Source organism: Salmo salar, chromosome ssa23, assembly GCF_905237065.1.
Source record: "Salmo salar chromosome ssa23, Ssal_v3.1, whole genome shotgun sequence".
NCBI classification, from domain to species: Eukaryota; Metazoa; Chordata; class Actinopteri; order Salmoniformes; family Salmonidae; genus Salmo; species Salmo salar.
This window is the reverse complement of record NC_059464.1, coordinates 22,554,571-22,580,139: the sequence shown is the minus strand read 5'-3', so window position 1 is coordinate 22,580,139 and position 25,569 is coordinate 22,554,571. Positions and strand designations below refer to the sequence as shown.

The following is a 25,569-nucleotide window of genomic DNA, read 5'->3' as shown; positions in this document are numbered from 1 at the left end:
TACACTTTCAGTACTAAGACTCATCTCATTCTCTCTCTCTTGGACACACACAGCGCCGTGCTGTTATAACGTAACCGTGGTTCACGGACAGAGTTCCGCGCCATTGTTACATGTTGTATTACTGTGTAGTTATAGGGAGTTGGCATGATGCCCATGCTTCTTGTCTCAACAACCATTAGTTGCTGGTTCTTCTCTCTGGTTTATTACTAGATGTGGCTGTATTGTTTACCTTCTAACGTCGATGTCAGCGACCCCGCCGGAAATCTAATTGGCATAATAAAAAATGCCCTTCAAAATCTGTCTGTTTAAACTAGAGATATAAATATATTTTTGTTGCATGGGTTGCGTCTCAATCCACTGCATCCGCCAATGGCGGCCTTCCGCATCTGTGGTGGAAGGTGGCTGAGCTACAGCTGTGTTTGTCAGACAATGAGACATCCTGATAAACGGTTTGGACTACAAACTAATGCTCTATGGAAAGATGAGAGTCTCATGAACACCATGGTGTTCTCGGTTTTACTCTATGACCCCCACAAGCATCATGGGATTAGTCTGAATTCGGTACCTCTGATCTGCCAACTTCTGTCTGTAGTCTCTGAACGGTTTGGGTGAGATTCTCAAGAACATGTACATGTCGGTTGTTTTGCTCTGGGACCCTCACAAGCCTCACAAGACTATTTTGAAGGTAGCCCGGTACCAGTTTTAAAAATAAATGGAAGTACAGTGCCTTCAGAAAGTATTCATACCCCTTGACTTGTTCCAAATGTATTTGTGTTACAGCCAGAATTGAAAAATAATTAAAACAAATGGTTTTCTCACCCATCTACACACACCACACCATAATGACAAAGTGAAAACATGTTTTTAGAAATGTTTGTAAATGTATTGAAAATGAAATACAGAAATATATCATTTACATAAGTATTCACACCCCTGAGTCAATACTTTGCAGAAGCAACTTTGGCAGCGATTACAGTTCTCTGGGTAAGTCTTTAAGAGCTTTCCACACCTGGATTGCGCAACATTTTCCCATTATTCTTTTCAGGAACTCCAGTGTAGATGTGGCCTTGTGTTTTAGGTTATTGTCCTGCTGAAAGGTGAATTCATCTCCCAGTGTCTAGTGGAAAGCAGACTGAAGCAAGTTTTCCTTTAGGATTTTGTCTGTGCTTAGCTCCATTCTGTTTATTTTTTACCTGAAAAACTCCCCAGTCCTTAATGATTACAAGCATACCTATAACATGATTCAGCCACCACTATGCTTGAAAATATGGAGAGTGGTACTCAGTAATGTGTTGTATTGTCTTTGCCCCAAACATAACACTTTGTATTCAGGACAAAAAGTTTATTGCTTTGCCACATTTTTTGTGGTATTACTTTAGTGCCTTGTTGCAAACAGGGTGCATGTTTTGGAATAGACCTTACAGTGAAATGCTTACTTACGAGCCCCTAACCAACAATGCAGTTCAAAAAAAAGAAAATACGAATAACAAATAAAAGTAACAGGTAATTAAAGAGCAGCAGTAAGATAACAATAGCGAGTCTATATACAGAGGGGTGCCGGTACAGAGTCAATGTGCGGGGGCACCGGTTAGTCGAGATAATGGAGGTACATGTAGGTAGTTATTAGAGTGACTATGCATAGATGATAACAACAGAGAGGAGCAACGGTGTAAAATAGGGGGGGTGGCAATGCAAATATAATATAATATGTTCAGGAGTCTTATGGCTTGGGGGTAGCAGCTGGCCTCTTGGACTTAGACTTGGCGCTCCGGTACCGCTTGCCGTGCGGTAGCAGAGAGAACAGTCTATGACTAGGGTGGCTGGAGTCTTTGACAATTTTTAGGGCCTTTCTCTGACACCGCCTGGTATAGAGGTCCTGGATGGCAGGAAGCTTTGCCCCAGTGATGTACTGGGCGACACGCACTACCCTCTGTAGTGTCTTGCGGTCGGAGGCTGAGCAGTTGTAATACCAGGCAGTGATGCAACCAGTTAGGATGCTTTCGATGGTGCAGCTGTAGAACCTTTTGAGGATCTGAGGACTCATGCCAAATCTTTTCAGTCTCCTGAGGGGGAATAGGTTTTGTCGTGCCCTCTTCACGACTGTCTTGGTGTGCTTGGACCATGTTAGTTTGTTGGTGATGTGGACACCAAGGAACTTGAAGCTCTCAACCTGCTCCACTACAGCCCTGTCGATGAGAATGGGAGCGTGCTCGGTCCTCTTTTTCCTGTAGTCCACAATCAGCTCCTTTGTCTTGATCACATTGAGGGAGAGGTTGTGTGTCCTGGCACCACACGGACAGGTCTCTGACCTCCTCCCTATAGGCTGTCTCGTCGTTGTCGGTGACTGTTGTATCATCGGAAAATTTAATGATGGTGTTGGAGTTGTGCCTGGCCGTGCAGTCATGAGTGAACAGGGAGTACAGGAGGGGACTGAGAACGCACCCCTGAGGGGCCCCCGTGTTGAGGATCAGCGTGGCGGATGTGTTGTTACCTACCCTTACCACCTGGGGGCGGCCCGTCAGGAAGTCCAGGATCCAGTTGCAGAGGGAGGTGTTTCGTCCCAGAGTCCTTAGCTTATTGATGAGCTTTGAGGGCACTATGGTGTTGAACGCTGAGCTGTAGTCAATGAATACCATTCTCACATAGGTGTTCCTTTTGTCCAGGTGGGAAAGGGCAGTGTGGAGTGCAATAGAGATTGCATCATCTGTGGATCTGTTAGGGCGGTATGCAAATTGGAGTGGGTCTAGGGTTTCTGAGATGATGGTGTTGATGTGAGCCGTGACCAGCCTTTCAAAGCACTTCATGGCTATAGATGTGGTGGTCTGCTTAAAACATGTTGGACAGGGAAAGGTTGAAAATGTCAGTGAAGACACTTGCCAGTTGTTCAGCGCATGCTCGCAGTATATGCCCTGGTAATCCGTCTGGCCCTGCGGCCTTGTGAATGTTGACCTGTTTAAAGGTCTTACTCACATCGGCTGCAGAGAGCGTGATCACACAGTCTTCCGGAACAGCTGGTGCTCTCATGCATGTTTCCGTGTTATTTGCCTCGAAGTGAGCATAGAAGCAGTTTAGCTCATCTGGTAGGCTCGTGTCACTGGGCAGCTCTTGGCTGTGCTTCCCTTTGTAGTCTGCAATGGTTTGCAAGCCCTGCCACATCTGACGAGCATCAGAGCCTGTGTGGTACGATTCGATCTTAGTCCTGTATTGACGCTTTGCCTGATTGATGGATTTCTTATAAGCTTCCGGGTTAGAGTCCCGCTCCTTGAAAGCGGCAGCTCTTGCCTTTAGCTCAGTGCAGATGTTGCCTGTAATCCATGGCTTCTGGTTGGAGTATGTATGTACGGTCACTGTGCGGACGACGTCATAGATGCACTTATTGATGAAGACAATGACTGATGTGGTGTACTCCTCAATGCCATCAGAGGAATCCCGGAACATATTCCAGTCTGTGCTAGCAAAACAGTCCTGTAGCTTAGCATCTGCTTCATCTGACCACTTTTTTATTGATCGAGTCACTGGTGCTTTTTGCTTGTAAGCAGGAATTAGGAGGCTAGAATTATGTTCAGATTTGCCAAATGGCGGGCAAGGGAAACCTTTGTATGCATCTCTGTATGTGGAGTAAAGGTGGTCAAGAGATTTTTTCCCTCTGGTTGCACATTTAACATGCTGATAGAAATTTGGTAAGACCGATTTAAGTTTCCCTGCATTAAAGTCCCCGGCCACTAGGAGCACCGCCTCTGGGTGAGCATTTTCCTGTTTGCTTATGGCGGAATACAGCTCATTGAGTGCGGTCTTAGTGCCAGCATCAGACTGGTGGTATGTAGACAGCTACGAAAAATACAGATGAAAACTCTCTAAGTAGATAGTGTGGTCTACAGCTTATCATGAAATACTCTACCTCAGGCGAGCAAAACCTCGAGACTTCCTTAGATATCGTGCACCAGCTGTTATTTACAAAAATACATAGTCACCCACCCCTTGGCTTACCAGATACGCTGTTCTATCCTGCTGGTAGAGCGTATAACCAGCCAGCTGTATGTTGATAATGTCGTCGTTCAGCCACGGCTCCGTGAAGCATAAGATATTACAGTTTTGAATGTCCTGTTGGTAGTTTAATCTTCCGCGTAGGTCATCGATTTTATTTTCCAAAGATTGAAAAGATTGCTAGCAGAATGGAAGGCAGTGGGGGTTTATTCGATCACCCACGAATTCACAGAAGGCAGCCCGCCCTCCGGCCCCTTTTTCTCTGCCTTCTCTTTACGCAAATGACGGGGATCTGGGCCTGTTCCCGGGAAGGCAGTATGTCATTCACGTTGGGCTCGTCGGACTCGTTAAAGGAAAAAAAGGATTCTGCCAGTTTCTGATGAGTAATCGCAGTTCTTATGTCCTGAAGTTATTTTCAGTTATAAGAGACGGTAGCAGCAACATTATGTACAAAATAAGCAAAAAAAATAAGTTGCAAAAGAAACAAACAAAAACAACACAATTGGATAGGAACCCATAAAACGTCAGCCTTCTTTTCCAGTGCCATTATTGACCTCATGGTGAAATCTCTGAGCGGTTTCCTTCCTCTTCGGCAACTGAGTTAGGAAGGACACCTGTATCTATGTAGTGACTGGGTGTATTGATACACCATCCAAAGTGTAATTAACAACTTCACCATGCTCAAAGGGATATTCAATGTCTACTTATTTTTTTTACCCATCTACCAATAGGTGTCCTTCTTTGTGAGGCATTGGAAAATCTCCCTGGTCTTTGTGGAGGAATCTCTGTTTGAAATTCACTGCTCGACTGAGGGACCTTACAGATAATTGTATGTGTGGGATACAGAGATGAGGTAGTCATTCAAAAATCTTGTTAAACACTATTATTGCACACCGACTGAGTCCATGCACCTTATTATGTGACTTGTTAAGCACATTTTTACTCCTGAACTTATTTAGGCTTGCCATAACAAGGGGGTTGAATACTTACAGTTGAAGTCGGAAGTTTACATACACTTAGGTTGGAGTCATTAAAACTAGTTTTTCAACCGCTCCACAAATTTCTTGTTAACAAACTATAGTTTTGGCAAGTCGGTTAGGACATCTACATTGTGCATGACACTAGTAATTTTTCCAACAATTGTTTTCAGACAGATTATTTCACTTATAATTCACTGTATCACAATTCCAGTAGGTCAGAGGTTTACATACACTAAGTTGACTGTGCCTTTAAACAACTTGGAAAATTACAGAAAATTATGTCATGGCTTTAGAAGATTCTGATTGACATAATTTCAGTCAATTGGAGGTTTACCTGTGGATGAAATTCAAGGCCTACCTTCAAACTCAGTGCCTCTTTGCTTGACATCATGGGAAAATCAAAAGAAGTCAGCCAAGACCTCAGAAAATAAACTGTAGACCTCCACAAGTCTGGTTCATCCTTGGAAGCAATTTTCAAATGCTTGAAGGTACCATGTTCATCTGTACAAACAATAGTATGCAAGTATAAACACCATGGGACCATGCAGCCCTCATTCCGCTCTGGAAGGAGACGCGTTCTGTCTAATAGAGATGAACATACTTTGTTGCGAAAAGTGCAAATCAATCCCAGAACAACAGTAAAGGACCTTGTGAAGATGCTGGAGGAAACAGGTACAAATGTATCTATATCCACAGTAAAACGAGTCCTATATCGACATAACCTGAAAGGCCGCTCAGTAAGGAAGAAGCCACTGCTCCAAAACAGCCATAAAAAAAGCCAGACTATGGTTGGCAACTGCACATGGGGACAAAGATTGTACTTTTTGGAGAAATGTCGTCTGGTCTGATGAAACAAAAATATAACTGTTTGGCCATAATGACCATCATTATGTTTGGAGGAAAAAGGGGGAGGCTTGCAAGTCGAAGAACACCATCCCAACCGTGAAGCACGGGGGTGGCAGCATCATGTTGTGGGGGTGCTTTTCTGCAGGAGGGACTGGTACACTTCACAAAATAGATGGCATCATGAGGGAGGACAATTATGTGGATATATTGAAGCAACATCTCAAGACATCAGTCAGGAAGTTCAAGCTTGGTCGCAAATGGGTCTTCCAAATGGACAATGACCCCAAGCATACTTCCAAAGTTGTGGCAAAATGGCTAAAGGACAACAAAGTTAAGGTATTGTAGTGGCCATCACAAAGCCCTGACCTCAATCCGATAGAAAATTTGTGGTCAGAACTGAAAAAGCGTGTGCGAGCAAGGAGGCCTACAAACCTGACTCAGTTACACCAGCTCTGTCAGGAGGAATGGGCCAAAATTCATCCAACTTATTGTGGGAAGCTTGTGGAAGGCTACCCGAAACGTTTGACCCAAGTTAAACTATTTAAAGGCAATGCTACCAAATACTAATTGAGTGTATGTAAACTTCTGACCCCCTGGGAATGTGATGAAAGAAATAAAAGCTGAAATAAATCATTCTCTCTATTATTATTCTGACATTTCCCATTCTTAAAATAATGGTGATCCTAACTGACCTAAGACAGGGAATTTTTACAACGATTAAATGTCAGGAATTGTGAAAAACTGAGTTTAAATGTATTTGGCTAAGATGTATGTAAACTTCAGACTACAACTGTATTGACTCAAGACATTTCAGCTTTTCATTTTTAATTAAATTGAAAAAAATTGAAAAACATTATTCCACTTTAACATTATGTAGTATTGTGCCAGTGACAAAAAAATCTAAATGTAATACATTTTAAATTCAGGCTGTAACGCATCAACATGTGAAAAAAGTCAAAGGGTGTGAATACTTTCTGATAGCGCTATATACACTGAGTGTACAAAACATTAAGAACACTTTCCATGACAGACTGATTAGTTGAATTCAGGTGAAAGCTATGATCCCTTATTGATGTCTCTTGTTAAGTTCACTTCAATCAGTGTAGATGAAGGGGAGCAGACAGGTTAAATACATTTTTATTTTTATTTTTGAGAGTTGAGACACAGATTGTGTATGTGTGCCATTCATAGGATGAATGGGTAAGACAAAATATTTAAGTGCCTTTGAACGGGGTATGGTAGTAGGTGCCAGGCGCACCGGTTTGTGTCAAGAACTGCAATGCTGCTGGGTTTTTCATGCCCAACAGTGTCCTGTGTATATCAAGAATGGTCCACTAGCCAAAGGACATCCAGCCAACTTGACACTGTTGGAAGCATTGGAGTCAACATGGGCCAGCATCCCTGTATAACGCTTTGACACCTTGTAGATTCATTGAGGCTATTCTGAACACCAAAGTTGGGGGCGGAGGGATTAACAATAATAATATCCTGATCTCTCAGATATAAACTCAGCAAAAAAAGAAACGTCCTCTCACTGTCAACTGCGTTTATTTTCAGCAAACTTAACATGTGTAAATATTTCTATGAATATAACAAGATTCAACAACTTAGACATAAACTGAACAAGTTCCACAGACATGTGACTAACAGAAATTGAATAATGTGTCCCTGAACAAAGGGGGGGTCAAAATCAAAAGTAACAGTCAGTATCTGGTGTGGCCACCAGCTGCATTAAGTACTGCAGTGCATCTGGACTGCACCAGATTTGCCAGTTCTTGCTGTGAGATGTTACCCCACTATTCCACCAAGGCACCTGCAAGTTCCCGGACATTTCGGGGGGGAATGGCCCTAGCCCTCACCCTCCGATCCAACAGGTCCCAGACGTGCTCAATGGGATTGAGATCCGGGCTCTTCGCTGGCCATGGCAGAACACTGACATTCCTGTCTTGCAGGAAATCACGCACAGAACGAGCAGTATGGCTGATGGCATTGTCATGCTGGAGGGTCATGTCAGGATGAGCCTGCAGGAAGGGTGCCACATGAGGGAGGAGGATGTCTTCCCTGTAACGCACAGCATTGAGATTGCCTGCAATGACAACAAGCTCAGTCCGATGATGCTGTGACACACCGCCCCAGACCATGACGGACCCTCCACTTCCAAATCGATCCCCTTCCAGAGTACAGGCCTCGGTGTAACGCTCATTCCTTCGACGACAAATGTGAATCCGACCATCACCCCTGGTGAGACAAAACCGAGACTCGTCAGTGAAGAGCACTCTTTGCCAGTCCAGTTTGGTCCTGCGACGGTGGGTTTGTGCCCATAGGCGACGTTGTTGCCAGTGATGTCTGGTGAGGACCTGCCTTACAACAGGCCTACAAGCCCTCAGTCCAGCCTCTCTCAGCCTATTGCGGACAGTCTGAGCACTGATGGAGGGATTGTGCGTTGCTGGTGTAACTCGGGCAGTTGTTGTTGCTATCCTGTACCTGTCCCGCAGGTGTGATGTTCGGATGTACCGATCCTGTGCAGGTGTTGTTACAAGTGGTCTGCCACTGCGAGGACGATCAGCTGTCTGTCCTGTCTCCCTGTAGTGCTGTCTTAGGCGTCTCACAGTACGGACATAGCAATTTATTGCCCTGGCCACATCTGCAGTCCTCATGCCTCCTTACAGCTTGCCTAAGGCACGTTCACGCAGATGAGCAGGGACCCTGGGCATCTTTCTTTTGATGTTTTTCAGAGTCAGTAGAAAGGCCTCTTTAGTGTCCTAAGTTTTCATAATTGTGACTCTTAAGAGGAATATTAATAAATGTCACGTCATTTAGTGCAGGTAAGGGCAACAGTTTTTGTAATAACATCTGATTTGATTTTAAATCTCTGTCTTTGTCTCTCAGTGTGTGTGTATGGATGGCAGATATATGATGTGGTATAGCAGGCCAGAGTGATTCATGCTAAAGCTGGCTACTGGGTTTCTATTGGCAGTTTTGTTGCCAATGGCAGTTGTGCACTCCGCCTTGAAAGTTATCTAGGAGGAACACTGGATGATAACCCGGTCACTTAGTTAGTTTTATCTTATGTTGATTTAGACTACGAAGAGAGAGAGAGCGAGTGGGACAGTTAGGGAGGGCTCAAAGATAACCTGTGATTTGAAATTAAATTATGATTCCTTAGTCTTTCTCATGAGGTACCTGTTTTCCACCCATCTCACCCCCTCCCCTCCTTTATCTCTCTCTCAGGAAGAAGGTCTGGACTTCAAGTCCTTGAGGGCAAAGTTCCAGGATGAGGAAGTGCTGCTGAAGCAGCCGAGGACCAAACCCGCCCTTCCTGTGAAACCTAAAGTCCTGTCCCCTCCTCACAGCCCAACAAACTCCCTTCCTTCCTTCAGCCCCACATCACACACACCCTCCAACTCACGCAACCTAACGCCCAGAGCTCGACCCTCCCTCCTCACCTCCCTCCAGGGGAAGGGTGACATCGCACCCCGAGTCATCTTCAAGGAGAAGGAGAAGGTAAAGGGAAAAGACAAGAATGAGGGGAAGGTGAAATTACTAGGTAAAAAGAAGGCAGAGGCTGACAAAGAAAAGGCAGATAGACAGATGAATGGCGGGAAAGACGATGTAGAAGAAAGGGTGTCGTCAGATCTGCTGGACCAGAAACAGAAGACAGAGGTAGACCTAGTCATGAAGAACAAGAAGGTGTTCCTGCTGTCCCCTAGGGGGTTTAAGGGGGGTAGTGTCGAGCTGGTAGACGCTTCGCCACCGCCCATAAATGCAACAGTAAAGAAGAAGGGTTTTCGGGGCATCGGGAAGCCTGTGAAATCAGGGAGGAAAGGGAAAGAGAGGAAAGATGAGTTTCCTCCTCTCCCCATGTTGGACATAGTCAGCCCAGACATGGCTGGCCCTGAACCTCTCATTGCTCTAACAACCTTCAGAACCCCATCACCCCATGCTAATATATCCACACCAACTGCCCTCATCCCACCAGCCCCAGCAGCACACATTACCCTCTTACCCCTTGCCCCGAAACCTACCCCAGTACTAGATGCCCTGTTACCCCCTGAGCTGTTACCCTCCACCCTGATGCCTGCACCAGCAGCTGAGACCATTACAGTCGTTACAGCACCCGACCCCATCCCCATCCCCATGATCCCCGACCCTCCTATCGTTGAGCCCATCCCTGTTGCCCCCTTTACCCTGGAGTTAGAAACCCCAGCTGAGAACATCCCAGCCCCCACACTTTCTGTATTGGTTCCCCCCAGCCCTACCCCTTCCCCTGTTCCTGCCCTACCCAGGCCGCTACCAACTCCCCCAGTCACCCCTAACCCCTCTGCTATCCCCACCTTACCACCACCCACTATAGCCACCCCACGTCGACCTGTTATTGCCAGGCCACCCCCACCCGCTGACCCTACCCCCTCTCCACCTCCACCTCCAGCTCCTGAACTTGTACCTGAACCTGAACCTGAACCTGAGTCTGTAGTAGTGGATGTTGCTGTTGTAGTCGAGTCCTCTGCCTCTCCACCTCCCTCTCACACCCCCCCTCCCCAGCTGTGGACCCCCCAGTCACACCCCCGTCCCCCCAGCCTGAGAGCCCCGTGTCGGTCCAGGAAAGACCACTCTCAGCCCTGTCGGCTCTAGGGCGAGCAGAGGAAATGAATCCACCAAAAAAAAGAGGAACAGAGATGATCTTCAATGCTCTGGAGAAGGCCAAGAGGAAGTTTGGCAGGTGCCCAATATACCTTTAATACATACACATTAACGTTAACATCAACTATTCTAACATACTATCCCAACATATTATCCTAACATACTGTATTATCCTAACATATTATCCTAACATATTATCCCAACATATTATCCTAACATACTGTATTATCCTAACATATTATCCCAACATATTATCCTAACATACTATCCCAACATATTATCCTAACATACTGTATTATCCTAACATATTATCCCAACATATTATCCTAACATATTATCCTAACATATTATCCCAACATATTATCCTAACATACTGTATTATCCTAACATATTATCCCAACATATTATCCTAACATATTATCCTAACATACTGTATTATCCTAACATATTATCCAACATATTATCCTAACATACTGTATTATCCTAACATATTATCCCAACATATTATCCTAACATATTATCCTAACATACTGTATTATCCTAACATATTATCCTAACATATTATCCTAACATATTATCCTAACATACTATCCCAACATATTATCCTAACATACTGTATTATCCTAACATATTATCCCAACATATTATCCTAACATACTGTATTATCCTAACATATTATCCCAACATATTATCCTAACATACTGTATTATCCTAACATATTATCCTAACATATTATCCTAACATACTGTATTATCCTAACATATTATCCTAACATATTATCCTAACATATTATCCTAACATATTATCCTAACATACTATCCCAACATATTATCCTAACATACTGTATTATCCTAACATATTATCCCAACATATTATCCTAACATACTGTATTATCCTAACATATTATCCTAACATACTGTATTATCCTAACATATTATCCTAACATATTATCCTAACATATTATCCTAACATACTGTATTATCCTAACATATTATCCTAACATATTGATTAGCGTTTCCTGTCCATTGCTCATCCCCCAGTCGCTTTAGATAAGAGTCTGCTAAATAACCATATTGTTATTATTACAATCTATTAACTCCATCTCTGTTCCCCCAGCCCTTTGACCACCCCCTCCCCCTCCAGCCCTGTCCCACCCACCATAGAGGACCAACCCCCACTCCCCCACAAATCCCTCCCTGAGCTCCCACCAATCGACTACGATGATCTGGCCGGGGCGGGGCCCCCTACACCCCTGAAACCGGCCCTGGTCAACAGTGTTGACGTTAGTAAGTGTCTGCATCTCTCTTTCCCTGAGGCCCTTGTTCTCTCTCTTTCTCGCTCTTTCTTTCATTCTATATATCTCTCTCCTTTTTCTGTTCACTCTGCTTTCGTACTCACTCTGAACATGAAGTACACAGGAGTGCAGCTCACCCCTACACCCTAGGTAAGACTTTGCATGGTTGAATGGTTTAGATATCTTAAGAGGGTGTCAGCTAGGCTGGTATGCAGTAGGTCAGGTATGCTGCTGGATCTAGGCTGCCAGAGAGTCCCTGGCCTGCAGTAGGTGTTATGTGGTTGTTGTTGCAACGCTGCAGACACTAAACAGCAGAGAAGGTAGCATACCTCTCTGTGCCAGAAACATCTTTGTCTTGAGGAGGATGGGGAAGCAGGGTTGGGTAGGTTACTTTCTAAATGTAATCCATTACAGTTACTAGTTACCTGTCCAAAATAGTTATCGGTAACATCATTTTTGATTACCCAAACTCAGTAACGTAATCTGATTACTTTCAGTTACTTTTGGGTTATTTCCTCCTTAGGCGACATTAGAATAAGACAAAAAGGATCCATGAAATGCATTTGGTGTGTCATCATAGTGGTCTCTGACCTGTGGTCAGACTCTATCAGGTGGAAAAAACTTAAAACCTGCGCCTTTTTTCAATGCTGAATTGAATGTCATAATGTATTTTTTCTCAAACATCCTTCCTGAATTGAAAAGTAATTCAAGAAGTTAGCATCGAGTTTTTCAAAAGTATCTGTAATCTGATTAAAATATTTGAACTGGTGACATATCTGATTACAGTTAGTTTTTAAAACATGAGATTACATTTAACTGATTACATTAAATCAGTTACTCCCCAACCCTGTGGGGAAGTGAGGAAGAGGAGGAAAGGGGGAGAGTAGGGAGTAGGTGAGGAGGAGAAGGGGGAGAGTAGGGCGTAGGTGAGGAGGAAAGGGGGAAGAGTAGGGCGTAGGTGAGGAGGAGAAGGGGGAGAGTAGGGCGTAGGTGAGGAGGAGAAGGGGGAGAGTAAGGCGTAGGTGAGGAGGAGAAGGGGGAGAGTAGGGCGTAGGTGAGGAGGAGAAGGGGGAGAGTAGGGCGTAGGTGAGGAGAAGGGGAGAGTAGGGGCGTAGGTGAGGAGGAGAAGGGGGAGAGTAGGGGCGTGGGCGAGGAGGAGAAGGGGAGAGTAGGGTGTAGGTGAGGAGGAGAAGGGGGGAGAGTAGGGGCGTAGGTGAGGAGGAGAAGGGGAGAGTAGGGGCGTAGGTGAGGAGGAGAAGGGGAGAGTAGGGCGTAGGTGAGGAGGAGAAGGGGAGAGCAGGGCGTAGGGGAGGAGGAGAAGGGGAGAGTAGGGCGTAGGTGAGGAGAAGGGGGGAGAGTAGGGCGTAGGTGAGGAGGAGAAGGGGGAGAGTAGGGCGTAGGTGAGGAGGAGAAGGGGAGAGTAGGGCGTAGGTGAGGAGGAGAAGGGGGAGAGTAGGGCGTAGGTGAGGAGGAGAAGGGGAGAGTAGGGCGTAGGTGAGGAGGAGAAGGGGAGAGTAGGGCGTAGGCGAGGAGGAAAAGGGGGAGAGTAGGGGCGTAGGTGAGGAGGAGAAGGGGGAGAGTAGGGGCGTAGGTGAGGAGGAGAAGGGGGAGAGTAGGGGCGTAGGTGAGGAGGAGAAGGGGAGAGTAGGGCGTAGGTGAGGAGGAGAAGGAGAGAGTAGGGGCGTAGGTGAGGAGGAGAAGGGGAGAGTAGGGCGTAGGTGAGGAGGAGAAGGGGAGAGTAGGGCGTAGGTGAGGAGGAGAAGGGGGAGAGTAGTGCGTGGGTGAGGAGGAGAAGGGGAGAGTAGGGCGTAGGTGAGGAGGAGAAGGGGGAGAGTAGGGGCGTAGGGTGAGGAGGAGAAGGGGGAGAGTAGGGGCGTAGGTGAGGAGGAGAAGGGGGAGAGTAGGGGCGTAGGTGAGGAGGAGAAGGGGGAGAGTAGGGCGTGGGTGAGGAGGAGAAGGGGGGAGAGTAGGGGCGTGGGTGAGGAGGAGAAGGGGGAGAGTAGGGCGTAGGTGAGGAGGAGAAGGGGGAGAGTAAGGCGTAGGTGAGGAGGAGAAGGGGGAGAGTAGGGCGTAGGTGAGGAGGAGAAGGGGAGAGTAGTGCGTGGGTGAGGAGGAGAAGGGGGAGAGTAGGGCGTAGGTGAGGAGGAGAAGGGGGAGAGTAGGGCGTAGGTGAGGAGGAGAAGGGGGAGAGTAGGGCGTAGGTGAGGAGGAGAAGGGGGAGAGTAGGGCGTAGGTGAGGAGGAGAAGGGGGAGAGTAGGGCGTAGGTGAGGAGGAGAAGGGGAGAGTAGGATGGAGAAAGAGAGGTATTTCAACTATCTTTTTTTGTGTCACTGTGGGGCAGCACTGGGTGCTGCTGCCATTGTCTTGTGCTCTAACTCTCTTGTTGGTGATGATTACATCATTTTAATTTGAGGAATGTAGTTGTCAGTTAAGCAGAGTGTTCCTCCTGGCTGACCCAGTGAACAGGCCAGTTCAACCGCTCAGACTCTCGCTTCACAGCGTTGCACTACAACAAAACAACACCCTACACAGTGTCATTTTCACTGCTTTATCTTTCTTAGTATTGAATAGGTTTGGGCGGTATCCAGATGTTCATACCTTCATACCGTTCCTGTACCATACCAGGGTATACAGTGTTACCGGCAGTGCACACAAGGGGCTCTATTTCTTTCCAAATGCAAAAAAATATTATTATCATATAAAAAAATGAAGCATAGAACAAATTTAGGCAGCAGGGATCTTGATCCAGGAGGGGATTGGTTGTCTCTGCTGTAACCAAGAAGCTGGATCTTGCAAGCTAGCCACTTGCTAGCAAGTTAACAAACCAAATGCATAGCTGGAGCCCGGTTGCCACTAGTTATTATAAAAATGTATGAATGCAGAAATTCTCTTTTTGGACTTAATTTAAGGTTAGGGATAAGGTTAGCCATAGGGTTAGGCATAAGGGCATTAGGCATAAGGGCATTAGGCATAAGGGCGCAAGGTAGCCTAGCGGTTAAGAGCATTGCACCAGTAACCGAAAGGTTGCTTGTTCGAATCCCTGAGTGAAAGATGTGTCCTTGAGCAAGGCACTTAACCCTAAATTGCTCCTGTAAGTCACTCTGGATAAGAGTGTCTGCTACAATGTAAGGTTAGCAGTATGGTTAGGTTTAACGTCACATTTTACAGTGTAGAAATAGGCAGGGTTTATGACTGGCTGTGGTAACTATTGACGACCCAGGAGCCCTGCGATGAAGACCATTTCATTGGCACATCTTAGTTAACTTATAGTTTTAAGCAGTGGCATAGCACACACAGCCCAAGCTCCGTACTGTCGGCGTTTCAAAATACCCTGGTATACTGTATATATGGTATACATGCCCAAGCCTAGTATTGAACCTTTCTCTCTTTCTCTCTCTCTCTTTTTAGGGCAGGCGTTTCCTGTGTTGGAGAGGATAGCAGGGGACGGGATACCAGACCTGTTGGTGGCACCCCCTCCTCTCTCGAGGAGGTGCCTTCCGGAGGCCTCCACCCTGCGACCCCTGCAAGAGAAACCCCTCCGATTCCCCACCATGAACCTGACCTCCCATGGTACATCCTACTCACCTCCTCACACTGGACATGTTCTGCCACTAAAGAGCTCCACAGCAGTGTGTTCACAAACCACATTACAGTGCACATAGACAAACATATCTCACACACACACACACACACACACACACACACACACACACACACACACACACACACACACACACACACACACACACACACACACACACACACTAATAAACTGGGAAACTAAAAGAGAAAGGATAGAGTAGTTATCAGTGTGTGGTTCTTCATGTTGGGTAACTATCTGTCTCTCTTCTCAGCTGGGGAGATTCCTGCTCCTCTAGAGTTCTCCGTAGCCGATCCTGCTCTTGACGTTCCCGAGTTTGAGGATGTAGGGTCGGAGCTTCTGAAATTGGAAGCCCGAGAAATCCAGCCTGCAGACTTGGTGGAGAGAGAGGGGTCAGAATGGGGGGATGGAGAATATGGTGACAACATTCCAGAGACAGTGCTTCTGAAGCAGGACATTCTGGAAGAGGGGGAGGGGCTTCCAGAATTCGAGGACCACAGAGTTCCAGAATCAGAACCGGTGGTCGAGGTTCCATTGGAGGTTCGGGTGGAGTTTATCCAAGAAATTGTCCCTGCCTCCCCTTCCAGCCAGGACCCCCAGCCAGCGGCAGGGTAACTCAACCAGCTAACTCTTACTCTCTCTCAAACGTACCTCATTTCTGCCTTAAAACGAACACATCCAGCCCCCGTTCTCCACTAGAATAGTGTTCTATGTCATGTTCTTGTCCCTGACTAACCGTTCCCCACCCCAACCCCCACCCCTCCAGATCTGCTGCAGAAGACGGCACCTATGAGAGCTATGACAAAGCCAATGAAGACATGCCCTCAGCCAAACAGAAGGTCAAGGGTCAACCCACCAAGAAGAAGAAGGAACCAAAGAGTAAGACACAGGCACCTTACAGTAAGTTCTCACTCAGATACCATCCACCAGCATGAGAGTTTCCAGCTGTGGGTGTGAATCTGTGAGATGAGGTCAGATGTTGAGTATGTGTGTACTGTATGTAATGTTATGTAGACCAGTGTCTCTAGCAGTGAAGGTGATATGTGTGTTTATCTCTGTTCTCCTATCGACCCTAGACAGACTGGCATTGCTACCGCTCTCATTGATTTGATCTTATCTGCATCCAATAAGATGAACTAACGTAAAATATGTTTTCAGATGTCATCATTTTTTCTTATCTATTTCTCTTCCTGTTATCTTTTCACAGACCCATATGCTGAGACTCAGCCTCCGGTAAGGAAGATTCTGGGTCTTTTGATTGGTTGATAGCTTCATATTTGAACATATTTGGCCCAGGTCTGTGTTCCACACAGTAAAAGCTCCTCTATCTGTCAGACACTTCTCTGCATCTACCCTGTGGGAATCCAATCACCCAGTAAAGATCTTATCAGACATGACCCTCATCTTCCTATTGTTTTCAGACTAAAGGAACACCCAGGGCTGGCTGGTCTTTTAAGAAGCCTGCTCCGGAAACCCCAGAGAAGAAAGATCTGAAGAAGAAAGACAAACAACATCTGGGGAAGGACAAGAAAGAACAGAAAGAGAGAGAGAAGAAGGAGCAGAAAGAGAGAGAGAAGAAAGAAAACGAGATGAAGACGTTTAAGGTAAGAAATCCTTAGAGGAGAGGAGAGTGGAATAGTGTTCTCGGTAGTAGAAACCAGTGTGATTTCATTCCTTCAAGATGGTAGATTAACTGAACAACATGTTTACATGGTAATAGCTTCACTTAACCTTCATTTTTTGAGCAAAACTCCCAATGACGTCTATGAACGATTTTCGCAGAAGGCACAGTTGGATCTCAAGTCTGATTACTAACGACAAGAGAGGGAGTGGGATTTATAGGAAACCTCATATAACCCTAACCCAAGTGTTGCTAGTACACACAGTGCACACTACACTACAACGCTCAGTAATACACAGATTGATACACAAGGTAATATCAACAGTAGCAGCCCCTCTAGCAGAGTATGTCATTAATGTAAAGCCCAGCTGGATTAACAGATTTACATTGCATTCATCGCACTCTACAGTCAACACAGTATGGGACCGCTGAGATGATATTTCCACTGTGTGTGCATGCCTGCGTGCGTATGCAGATAACAGGTCAGGAGGAGGCTATATATCAGGCTACAGTGACGGTAGCATCTAAAGGACGGAAGAACGACCTGGCTTTGAAGAATAGAGACATCGTCAGCATCATACGGACCACAAACTGCCCCAAAGGAAAATGGCTGGTCAGGGACAGCACTAATACATGTAAGTTACACACCTCCTTAACCCCTGACCTCTACACAAATACAGATGGCCACAAAATGAGTCAAACAGTTCAACATCTACGGTAGTTGCTTGAATGCGGGATCGCAGACAGGTTGTTGTGTTGTCATTACTTGAAGACCTACTGTATGTGAAAACGGTCTTGCAGGTGGATACAACATGAGTTATATGTGTTTACGAACTATCTGTGTGTATAGATGGGTACATCTCAGTTATAGCAGGTGTAATCAGTGTTTTATCTGTGTGTGTAGATGGGTACATCTCAGTTATAGCAGGTGTAATCAGTGTTTTATCTGTGTGTATAGATGGGTACATCTCAGTTATAGCAGGTGTAATCAGTGTTTTATCTGTGTGTGTAGATGGGTACATCTCAGTTATAGCAGGTCTAATCAGTGTTTTATCTGTGTGTGTGTATAGATGGGTACATCTCAGTTATAGCAGGTGTAATCAGTGTGTTATCTGTGTGTGTATAGATGGGTACATCTCAGTTATAGCAGGTGTAATCAGCGTTTTATCTGTGTGTGTGTATAGATGGGTACATCTCAGTTATAGCAGGTGTAATCAGTGTTTTATCTGTGTGTGTGTAGATGGGTACATCTCAGTTATAGCAGGTGTAATCAGTGTGTTATCTGTGTGTGTATAGATGGGTACATCTCAGTTATAGCAGGTGTAATCAGTGTTTTATCTGTGTGTGTATAGATGGGTACATCTCAGTTATAGCAGGTGTAATCAGTGTTTTATCTGTGTGTGTATAGATGGGTACATCTCAGTTATAGCAGGTGTAATCAGTGTTTTATTGTGTGTGTATAGATGGGTACATCTCAGTTATAGCAGGTGTAATCAGTGTGTTATCTGTGTGTGTATAGATGGGTACATCTCAGTTATAGCAGGTGTAATCAGTGTGTTATCTGTGTGTGTATAGTTGGGAACATCTCAGTTATAGCAGGTGTAATCAGTGTTTTATCTGTGTGTGTATAGATGGGTACATCTCAGTTATAGCAGGTGTAATCAGTGTGTTATCTGTGTGTGTGTATCGATGGGTACATCTCAGTTATAGCAGGTGTAATCAGTGTGTTATCTGTGTGTGTGTTCGATGGGTACAATAGTTAGTGTTGTGTGTGTGTATGATGGGTACATCTCAGTTATAGCAGGTGTAATCAGTGTTTTATCTGTGTGTGTTGTGTAAGATGGGTACATCTCAGTTATAGCAGGTGTAATCAGTGTTTTATCTGTGTGTGTGTGTGTGTTATAGATTGGTACATCTCAGTTATAGCAGGTGCAATCAGTGTGTTATCTGTGTGTGTGTGTGTGTATAGATGGGTACATCTCAGTTATAGCAGGTGTAATCAGTGTTTTATCTGTGTGTGTGTGTGTATAGATTGGTACATCTCAGTTATAGCAGGTGCAATCAGTGTGTTATCTGTGTGTGTGTATAGATGGGTACATCTCAGTTATAGCAGGTGTAATCAGTGTGTTATCTGTGTGTGTATAGATGGGTACGTCTCAGTTATAGCAGGTGTAATCAGTGTGTTATCTGTGTGTGTATAGATGGGTACATCTCAGTTATAGCAGGTGTAATCAGTGTTTTATCTGTGTGTGTGTGTGTTAGATGGGTACATCTCAGTTATAGCAGGTGTAATCAGTGTTTTATCTGTGTGTGTGTGTAGATGGGTACATCTCAGTTATAGCAGGTGTAATCAGTGTGTTATCTGTGTGTATAGATGGGTACGTCTCAGTTATAGCAGGTGTAATCAGTGTTTTATCTGTGTGTGTGTGATAGATGGGTACATCTCAGTTATAGCAGGTGTAATCAGTGTTTTATCTGTGTGTGTAGATGGGTACATCTCAGTTATAGCAGGTGTAATCAGTGTGTTATCTGTGTGTGTATAGATGGGTACATCTCAGTTATAGCAGGTGTAATCAGTGTTTTATCTGTGTGTGTATAGATGGGTACATCTCAGTTATAGCAGGTGTAATCAGTGTTTTATCTGTGTGTGTATAGATGGGTACATCTCAGTTATAGCAGGTGTAATCAGTGTGTTATCTGTGTGTGTGTATAGATGGGTACATCTCAGTTATAGCAGGTGTAATCAGTGTGTTATCTGTGTGTGTGTATAGATGGGTACATCTCAGTTATAGCAGGTGTAATCAGTGTGTGTGTATAGATGGGTACATCTCAGTTATAGCAGGTGTAATCAGTGTGTTATCTGTGTGTGTGTATAGATGGGTACATCTCAGTTATAGCAGGTGTAATCAGTGTGTTATCTGTGTGTGTGTATAGATGGGTACATCTCAGTTATAGCAGGTGTAATCAGTGTGTTATCTGTGTGTGTGTATAGATGGGTACATCTCAGTTATAGCAGGTGTAATCAGTGTGTTATCTGTGTGTGTGTATAGATGGGTACGTCTCAGTTATAGCAGGTGTAATCAGTGTGTTATCTGTGTGTGTGTGTATAGATGGGTACATCTCAGTTATAGCAGGTGTAATCAGTGTGTTATCTGTGTTTGTGTATAGATGGGTACGTCTCAGTTATAGCAGGTGTAATCAGTGTGTTATCTGTGTGTGTGGTATAGATGGGTACATCTCAGTTATAGCAGGTGTAATCAGTGTGTTATCTGTGTTTGTGTATAGATGGGTACGTCTCAGTTATAGCAGGTGTAATCAGTGTGTTATCTGTGTGTGTATAGATGGGTACATCTCAGTTATAGCAGGTGTAATCAGTGTGTTATCTGTGTGTGTATAGATGGGTACATCTCAGTTATAGCAGGTGTAATCAGTGTGTTATCTGTGTGTGTGTATAGATGGGTACATCTCAGTTATAGCAGGTGTAATCAGTGTGTTATCTGTGTGTGTGTATAGATGGGTACATCTCAGTTATAGCAGGTGTAATCAGTGTGTTATCTGTGTGTGTATAGATGGGTACATCTCAGTTATAGCAGGTGTAATCAGTGTTTTATCTGTGTGTGTGTATAGATGGGTACATCTCAGTTATAGCAGGTGTAATCAGTGTTTTATCTGTGTGTGTGTATAGATGGGTACGTCTCAGTGAGCCAGCTGGATCTGGACATTAAGGAGATGTTGAAGCTGGGGAAGAAGGCTTCTCATTCCATCAGCCATAAGGACAGCAGTACTGTGGTACAACAGGGAGGAGAGGTGGCCAGGATGGGCAGCAGGACTTCCAATCACTACCCACTGCAGGAAGATACAGGCAGCTGTAAGTACTCCGCTGTCCACAGTTAATCATTTAGTGCACGTGCACACACGTCATATTGTGGATCCAAATGACTTGTTTCCCTTTCCTGCAGTCAAAAAAGCACCCTCTTTGGCCTCCTCATGGGCGGAATGTTATTCATATTTTTCATAATTAAAGATTATTTCAAAGAACCCGATGAAAATCTGGTGTTTCTATGTCAAACAATTTTGTTACATTTCAGTCTTCTGAGGTGTATATAAAGTGTAACTTTGGATGCAAACTCAAAATGGAATACATTTCTACTCTATATCTGACATGGTACAGGTGTCTTCTGTTTTTAAGCCCATTACCATGTGTGTGAGGTGTATACTTTTGTTTCAAAGTAGATTTGTTTAAGACTACCAAGAAACAGTGCAGTAAAAAGTTCAACTGTGTATGTTCTCCCTCAGTTACAGACGATAGTGAGGAGTGGACGTATGACAATGAACCTCTCTCCTTCCCCAATGAGGAAGATCCTACAGAGAGGTCAGTACACACTGCAACGTTAACTGTTAGAACAGGCACGTTTAGATGTGGGGACTATTCACAATTGGGACTATTCAACAGGGGCCCGATCCCGATTTAGGAATTTACGTCTTTCCTATGCACGCCTTTCCTACGCACTTCTCAGTATTTGATATTCAGACTTACCTTTTTCAGTCACGTAATACGCTCTGCAGGTGTGGCTACCTTGCTCTCTCTGAATACATTACATTCAACCACTGAAAACCCTCCCACTTGCTGGCCAACAGATTTTCTCTGGGAGTTTTCATTCAATAGGGTTTTCAGTACATTTATTTTAAGCCATCCCTTTACAGTGTACCTTTAATTCAAATTTTGTCGACAGTCTCAATAACATATACAGTTGAAGTCGGAGGTTTACAGACACCTTAGCCAAATACATTTAAATTCAGTTTTTCACAATTCCTGACATTTAATCCTAGTAAAACTTCCATGTCTTAGGTCAGTTAGGATCAACACTTTATTTTAAGAATGTGAAATGTCAGAATAATAGTAGAGAGAATGATTTATTTCAGCTTTTATTTATTTCATCACATTCCCAGTGGGTCAGAAGTTTACATACACTCAATTAGTATTTGGTAGCATTGCTTTTAAATAGTTTAACTTGGGTCAAACGTTTCGGGTAGCCTTCCACAAGCTTCCCACAATAAGTTGGATGAATTTTTGCCCATTCCTCCTGACAGAGCTGGTGTAACTGAGTCAGGTTTGTAGGTCTCCTTGCTTGCACAAGCTTTTTCAGTTCTGACCACAAATTTTCTATAGGATTGAGGTCAGGGCTTTGTGATGGCCACTCCAATACCTTCACTTTGTTGTCCTTAAACCATTTTGCCACAACTTTGGAAGTATGCTTTGGGTCATTGTCCATTTGGAAGACCCATTTGCGACCAAGCTTTAACTTTCTGACTGATGTCTTGAGACTGATGTCTTGAGAATTTTTTTCTGAGGTCTTGGCTGATTTCTTTAGATTTTCCCATGATGTCAAGCAAGGAGGCACTGAGTTTGAAGGTAGGCCTTGAAATACATCCACAGGTACACCTCCAATTGACTCAAATTATGTCAATTAGCCTATCAGAAGCTTCTAAAGCCATGACATCATTTTCTGGAATTTTCCAAGCTGTTTAAAAGGCACAGTCAACTTAGTGTATGTAAACTTCTGACCCACTGGAATTGTGATAAAGTGAATTATAAGTGAAATAATCTGTCTGTCATCAATTGTTGGAAAAATTACTTGTGTCATGGACGAAGTAGATGTCCTAACCGACTTGCCAAAACTACAGTTTGTTAATTAACAAGAAATATGTGAAGTGGTTGAAAAACGAGTTTTAATGACTCCAACCTGTGTATGTAAACTTCCGACTTCAACTGTACATGGAGAGAACGGGTTCAGAATATAGGGATCAATGAAAGAATGCCATCAATTCGGCAGGTTCAGCCCTACAGAAACCTATAGCTTGGATCTCCAGATTTCATCCATGCAAATTCTGAAGGCAAACAATTAAAATTCAGAATAATGACACCGCTATTTATAGCCTATTTCACTGTGGAAAAGGGGCCGCAATACATGCCATGTTGATATGATTTTCAGTTTGCTACCAAATGGCTGGTTTCACATTTGTCTCCAGGGATCATAAGGAATAATCATCTAAAACAATTGCTATGCATATTTAAAATTCCCGTCTCCAAACGGATTGCTCATTTACCGAGCTCTTATCAATTTATACATAACAGTGCATGGAGAATGCTGTTATTTCTATTTGAAAAAATAAAGTAGATGCTTTTTCCACTTTTAACCGGCAGATTCCCACCGACCTTATTCATGGTTTCCACGCGCGTAAAGGTGGTGGAATTAAATCCAGGTCAGAATACAGTGTATCTGTCGACACACCTTCGTTTATTAGAGCTCCACCTGAAACGAATAGTGGGTGAATGGCATGCTATTCTCATGCCTAAGTAGGCCGTCATTGTAAAGAAGAATTTGTTCTCAACTGACTTGCCTAGTTAAAAAAAATGCATGACATCACTATTCTCTTCCGCAGCGGCCACATCCAAACCATGTCCATGACGGGTGAGTGAAATACCAAAGTCAAGTCACTAGGGTTCAATGATCTATCAATGAGCCATGACTGGCCTCAGCTTCCTGCATGTCCTGCTCATCTTTTCTTCCCCTTTTTAAATACCTAAAATACCTTTGGCTGGCTACATCTGTTATTGTTTACATGATTGTGTGTGTGTTTAGTTTCTCCAGGAAGCAGAGAGCTTAGCATCCACCACCAACAAACACACAATGACACCACCATAGATGGCATGGATATTCAGTGAGTCATGCACACACACAGATAATAAGACAAGGATTTTAATAGTATTAACAATATCTTGTTCTTCTGATGTCTGTTCTGCAGGGCGAAACATGAAGCACTTCAGAAGCTGGCCACTTTCTTCCACAAACCTGTTGTAGAGGAACCCATCAGGAGGTACATACAGTATAATTGCACACACACACAGATGAAGGTAAAGGTGAATGAATGTTTCCTTTGATGCTTACCTCTTGTTTTTTGCTTTCTTCTCTCCCTACTCCGCAACTCTTTATTCTCCTCTCCCTACTCCCCTTCTGTTTCTTCTCCATCTCTCTTACCCTCTCCATCTCTCTTTCTTCTCCTCTCCCTGCACCCTTTCTCTCTCTCTCTTTCTTCCTCTCCCTACTCCCCAACTCTCACTTTCCCTACTGTCTCCATTTGAGAAGACATGAAGAACCTGAAAAAAAACCAATCAGTAAGTGAAGAGCTACGTATGGATTCTGTGTCCTACACATTCCACACATCAGGCCTAGTCTTTGGGCTGGTTAGTCAGACGCAGTTTATCCATTTAGCATGCCTTTCTTTCATAGTCCAGTAGAGTTTCATTTGGATCCAGGAAAGCAGCCAATAAAGGTTGAGAGAATGCTGTTGGAATTTATTGAGTTCAATGAAAGGAATCCACTTTCTACATCTGATACATTAGTGTGGAAAAATACCTTTATGTTTAAATCATCATCCTTTTTTACTTGCCAGGCCCCGTGGATATAGAAGAACCAGTGTACCCGTAAGTAGGAGAGGAAAAAAATGTCACATTGTGTAATCTGTTGTCAGACTAGTTTTATGGGCTTGAATTGTGAATGTCACTGTGTGTGTGTGCGCGCGCCTGTCTACCATGCATGTGTGCTTCTATGTAGATGTAAAGTGGAAGCAGCTTTGGAGCTTCTAGACATGATGGTTCTTCCTCCTCCTGGCCTGTTTGCAGATGACAATCAATGACGCTTAGTAGACTACCATCTACAGGTAAAAATGATACTTTACAATAGTCAGCCATTAAGAACCATTGATCAGTCTATCAATACCAGTAGGCTATTGATCATGCATTGATGATGTCTGCGTCTGTTCTCTCTTCTATGAGCAGTTGGAGAGCAGAGGAACAACGAGTGCCAGGCATCTCCACGACAATCACTCAGATAACGGCGACACGAAGGATCGTTGTTTGGACAACCTGCCATTGGATGGACTATTTCTCTGTTAGAATATTGTTTAGGCCAGGATTCAATCCGAGAGCTCTAGTCAACAATGCAGATTTTTAAGGCAATGTTACCGTCTTTGCGGAGACCGCATTCAAGATAAATGCTGCAGATGTCGACTCAATTGGAAATTATCTTTAAAATGTCAATAACGCTATAGGGTTTCAGATTGAATCTCTTGTTTTGATGTCCATCCCAGGGTTATGGAGGATGAGACGAAAGATACAGAGAGAGCAGTTCTGTTTATACTAAATGTTCAATAGTTTTATACAAAGACAATTACGGGATACCATGCATAGTGTAATGTCTGTTTACAGGTGTTTGTGTTTGGCTAGATGACAAATCAACAGTCTGTATCCAGCTACTGTCTGTGTCTAAAATGACAGCCTATTCCCCATGTAGTGCACTAACTTTGACCTAAGTGACACAGGGTTAACCACATAGGGCTCTGGTGAAAAGTAATGCACTACACAGGGAATAGGATGCTTGCCATACCGTATGAGATGTCTGCTTTTATTTCCCATTAAGTATTAGAGAGAGAGGGAAGTAATTTGATGATGTAACCTTTAGTTGAAGTCCTGTTCATTTAGCTACCAGCTCTGCTAGTTGTGATCTGGCGATTTAATAAAATACGCAAATCAATCAGTGG

General features: G+C 44.1%; 1 protein-coding gene across 4 annotated transcripts; it reads left to right on the top strand.

The window, feature by feature from the left end:
* The first annotated feature begins 10,471 nt into the window (after positions 1–10,471).
* On the top strand, positions 10,472–25,562 carry LOC106584206 (FYN-binding protein 1). 4 transcript variants are annotated; one of them, XM_014169218.2, is made up of 17 exons: positions 10,472–10,530; positions 11,568–11,737; positions 15,155–15,316; positions 15,601–15,958; positions 16,114–16,226; positions 16,555–16,580; positions 16,769–16,951; positions 17,444–17,603; positions 20,654–20,836; positions 21,265–21,340; positions 23,413–23,441; positions 23,613–23,691; positions 23,776–23,847; positions 24,114–24,145; positions 24,424–24,454; positions 24,585–24,690; positions 24,809–25,562. In XM_014169218.2, the coding sequence occupies exons 1-16, from the start codon at positions 10,487–10,489 to the stop codon at positions 24,664–24,666; spliced, it is 1,800 nt and encodes a 599-aa protein (XP_014024693.2). In that variant the 5' UTR covers positions 10,472–10,486; the 3' UTR covers positions 24,667–24,690; positions 24,809–25,562. The 4 variants fall into 4 exon arrangements, with proteins under 4 accessions (XP_014024693.2, XP_014024692.2, XP_014024691.2 ...); XM_014169217.2 differs by having other exon boundaries at positions 16,114–16,247; positions 24,117–24,145; XM_014169216.2 differs by having other exon boundaries at positions 16,114–16,247.
* The last annotated feature ends 7 nt before the right edge of the window (positions 25,563–25,569 follow it).

Bases quoted from the DNA above. Each gene is read 5' to 3' on its own strand.
- LOC106584206 (XM_014169216.2), top strand. From the start codon at position 10,487: ATGATCTTCAATGCTCTGGAGAAGGCCAAGAGGAAGTTTGGCAG. The intron at 11,738-15,154 runs GTAAGTGTCTGC...CTCTCTTTTTAG, and splicing joins GGTCAACAGTGTTGACGTTA to GGCAGGCGTTTCCTGTGTTG. The intron at 17,604-20,653 runs GTAAGTTACACA...GTGTGTGTATAG, and splicing joins CAGGGACAGCACTAATACAT to ATGGGTACGTCTCAGTGAGC.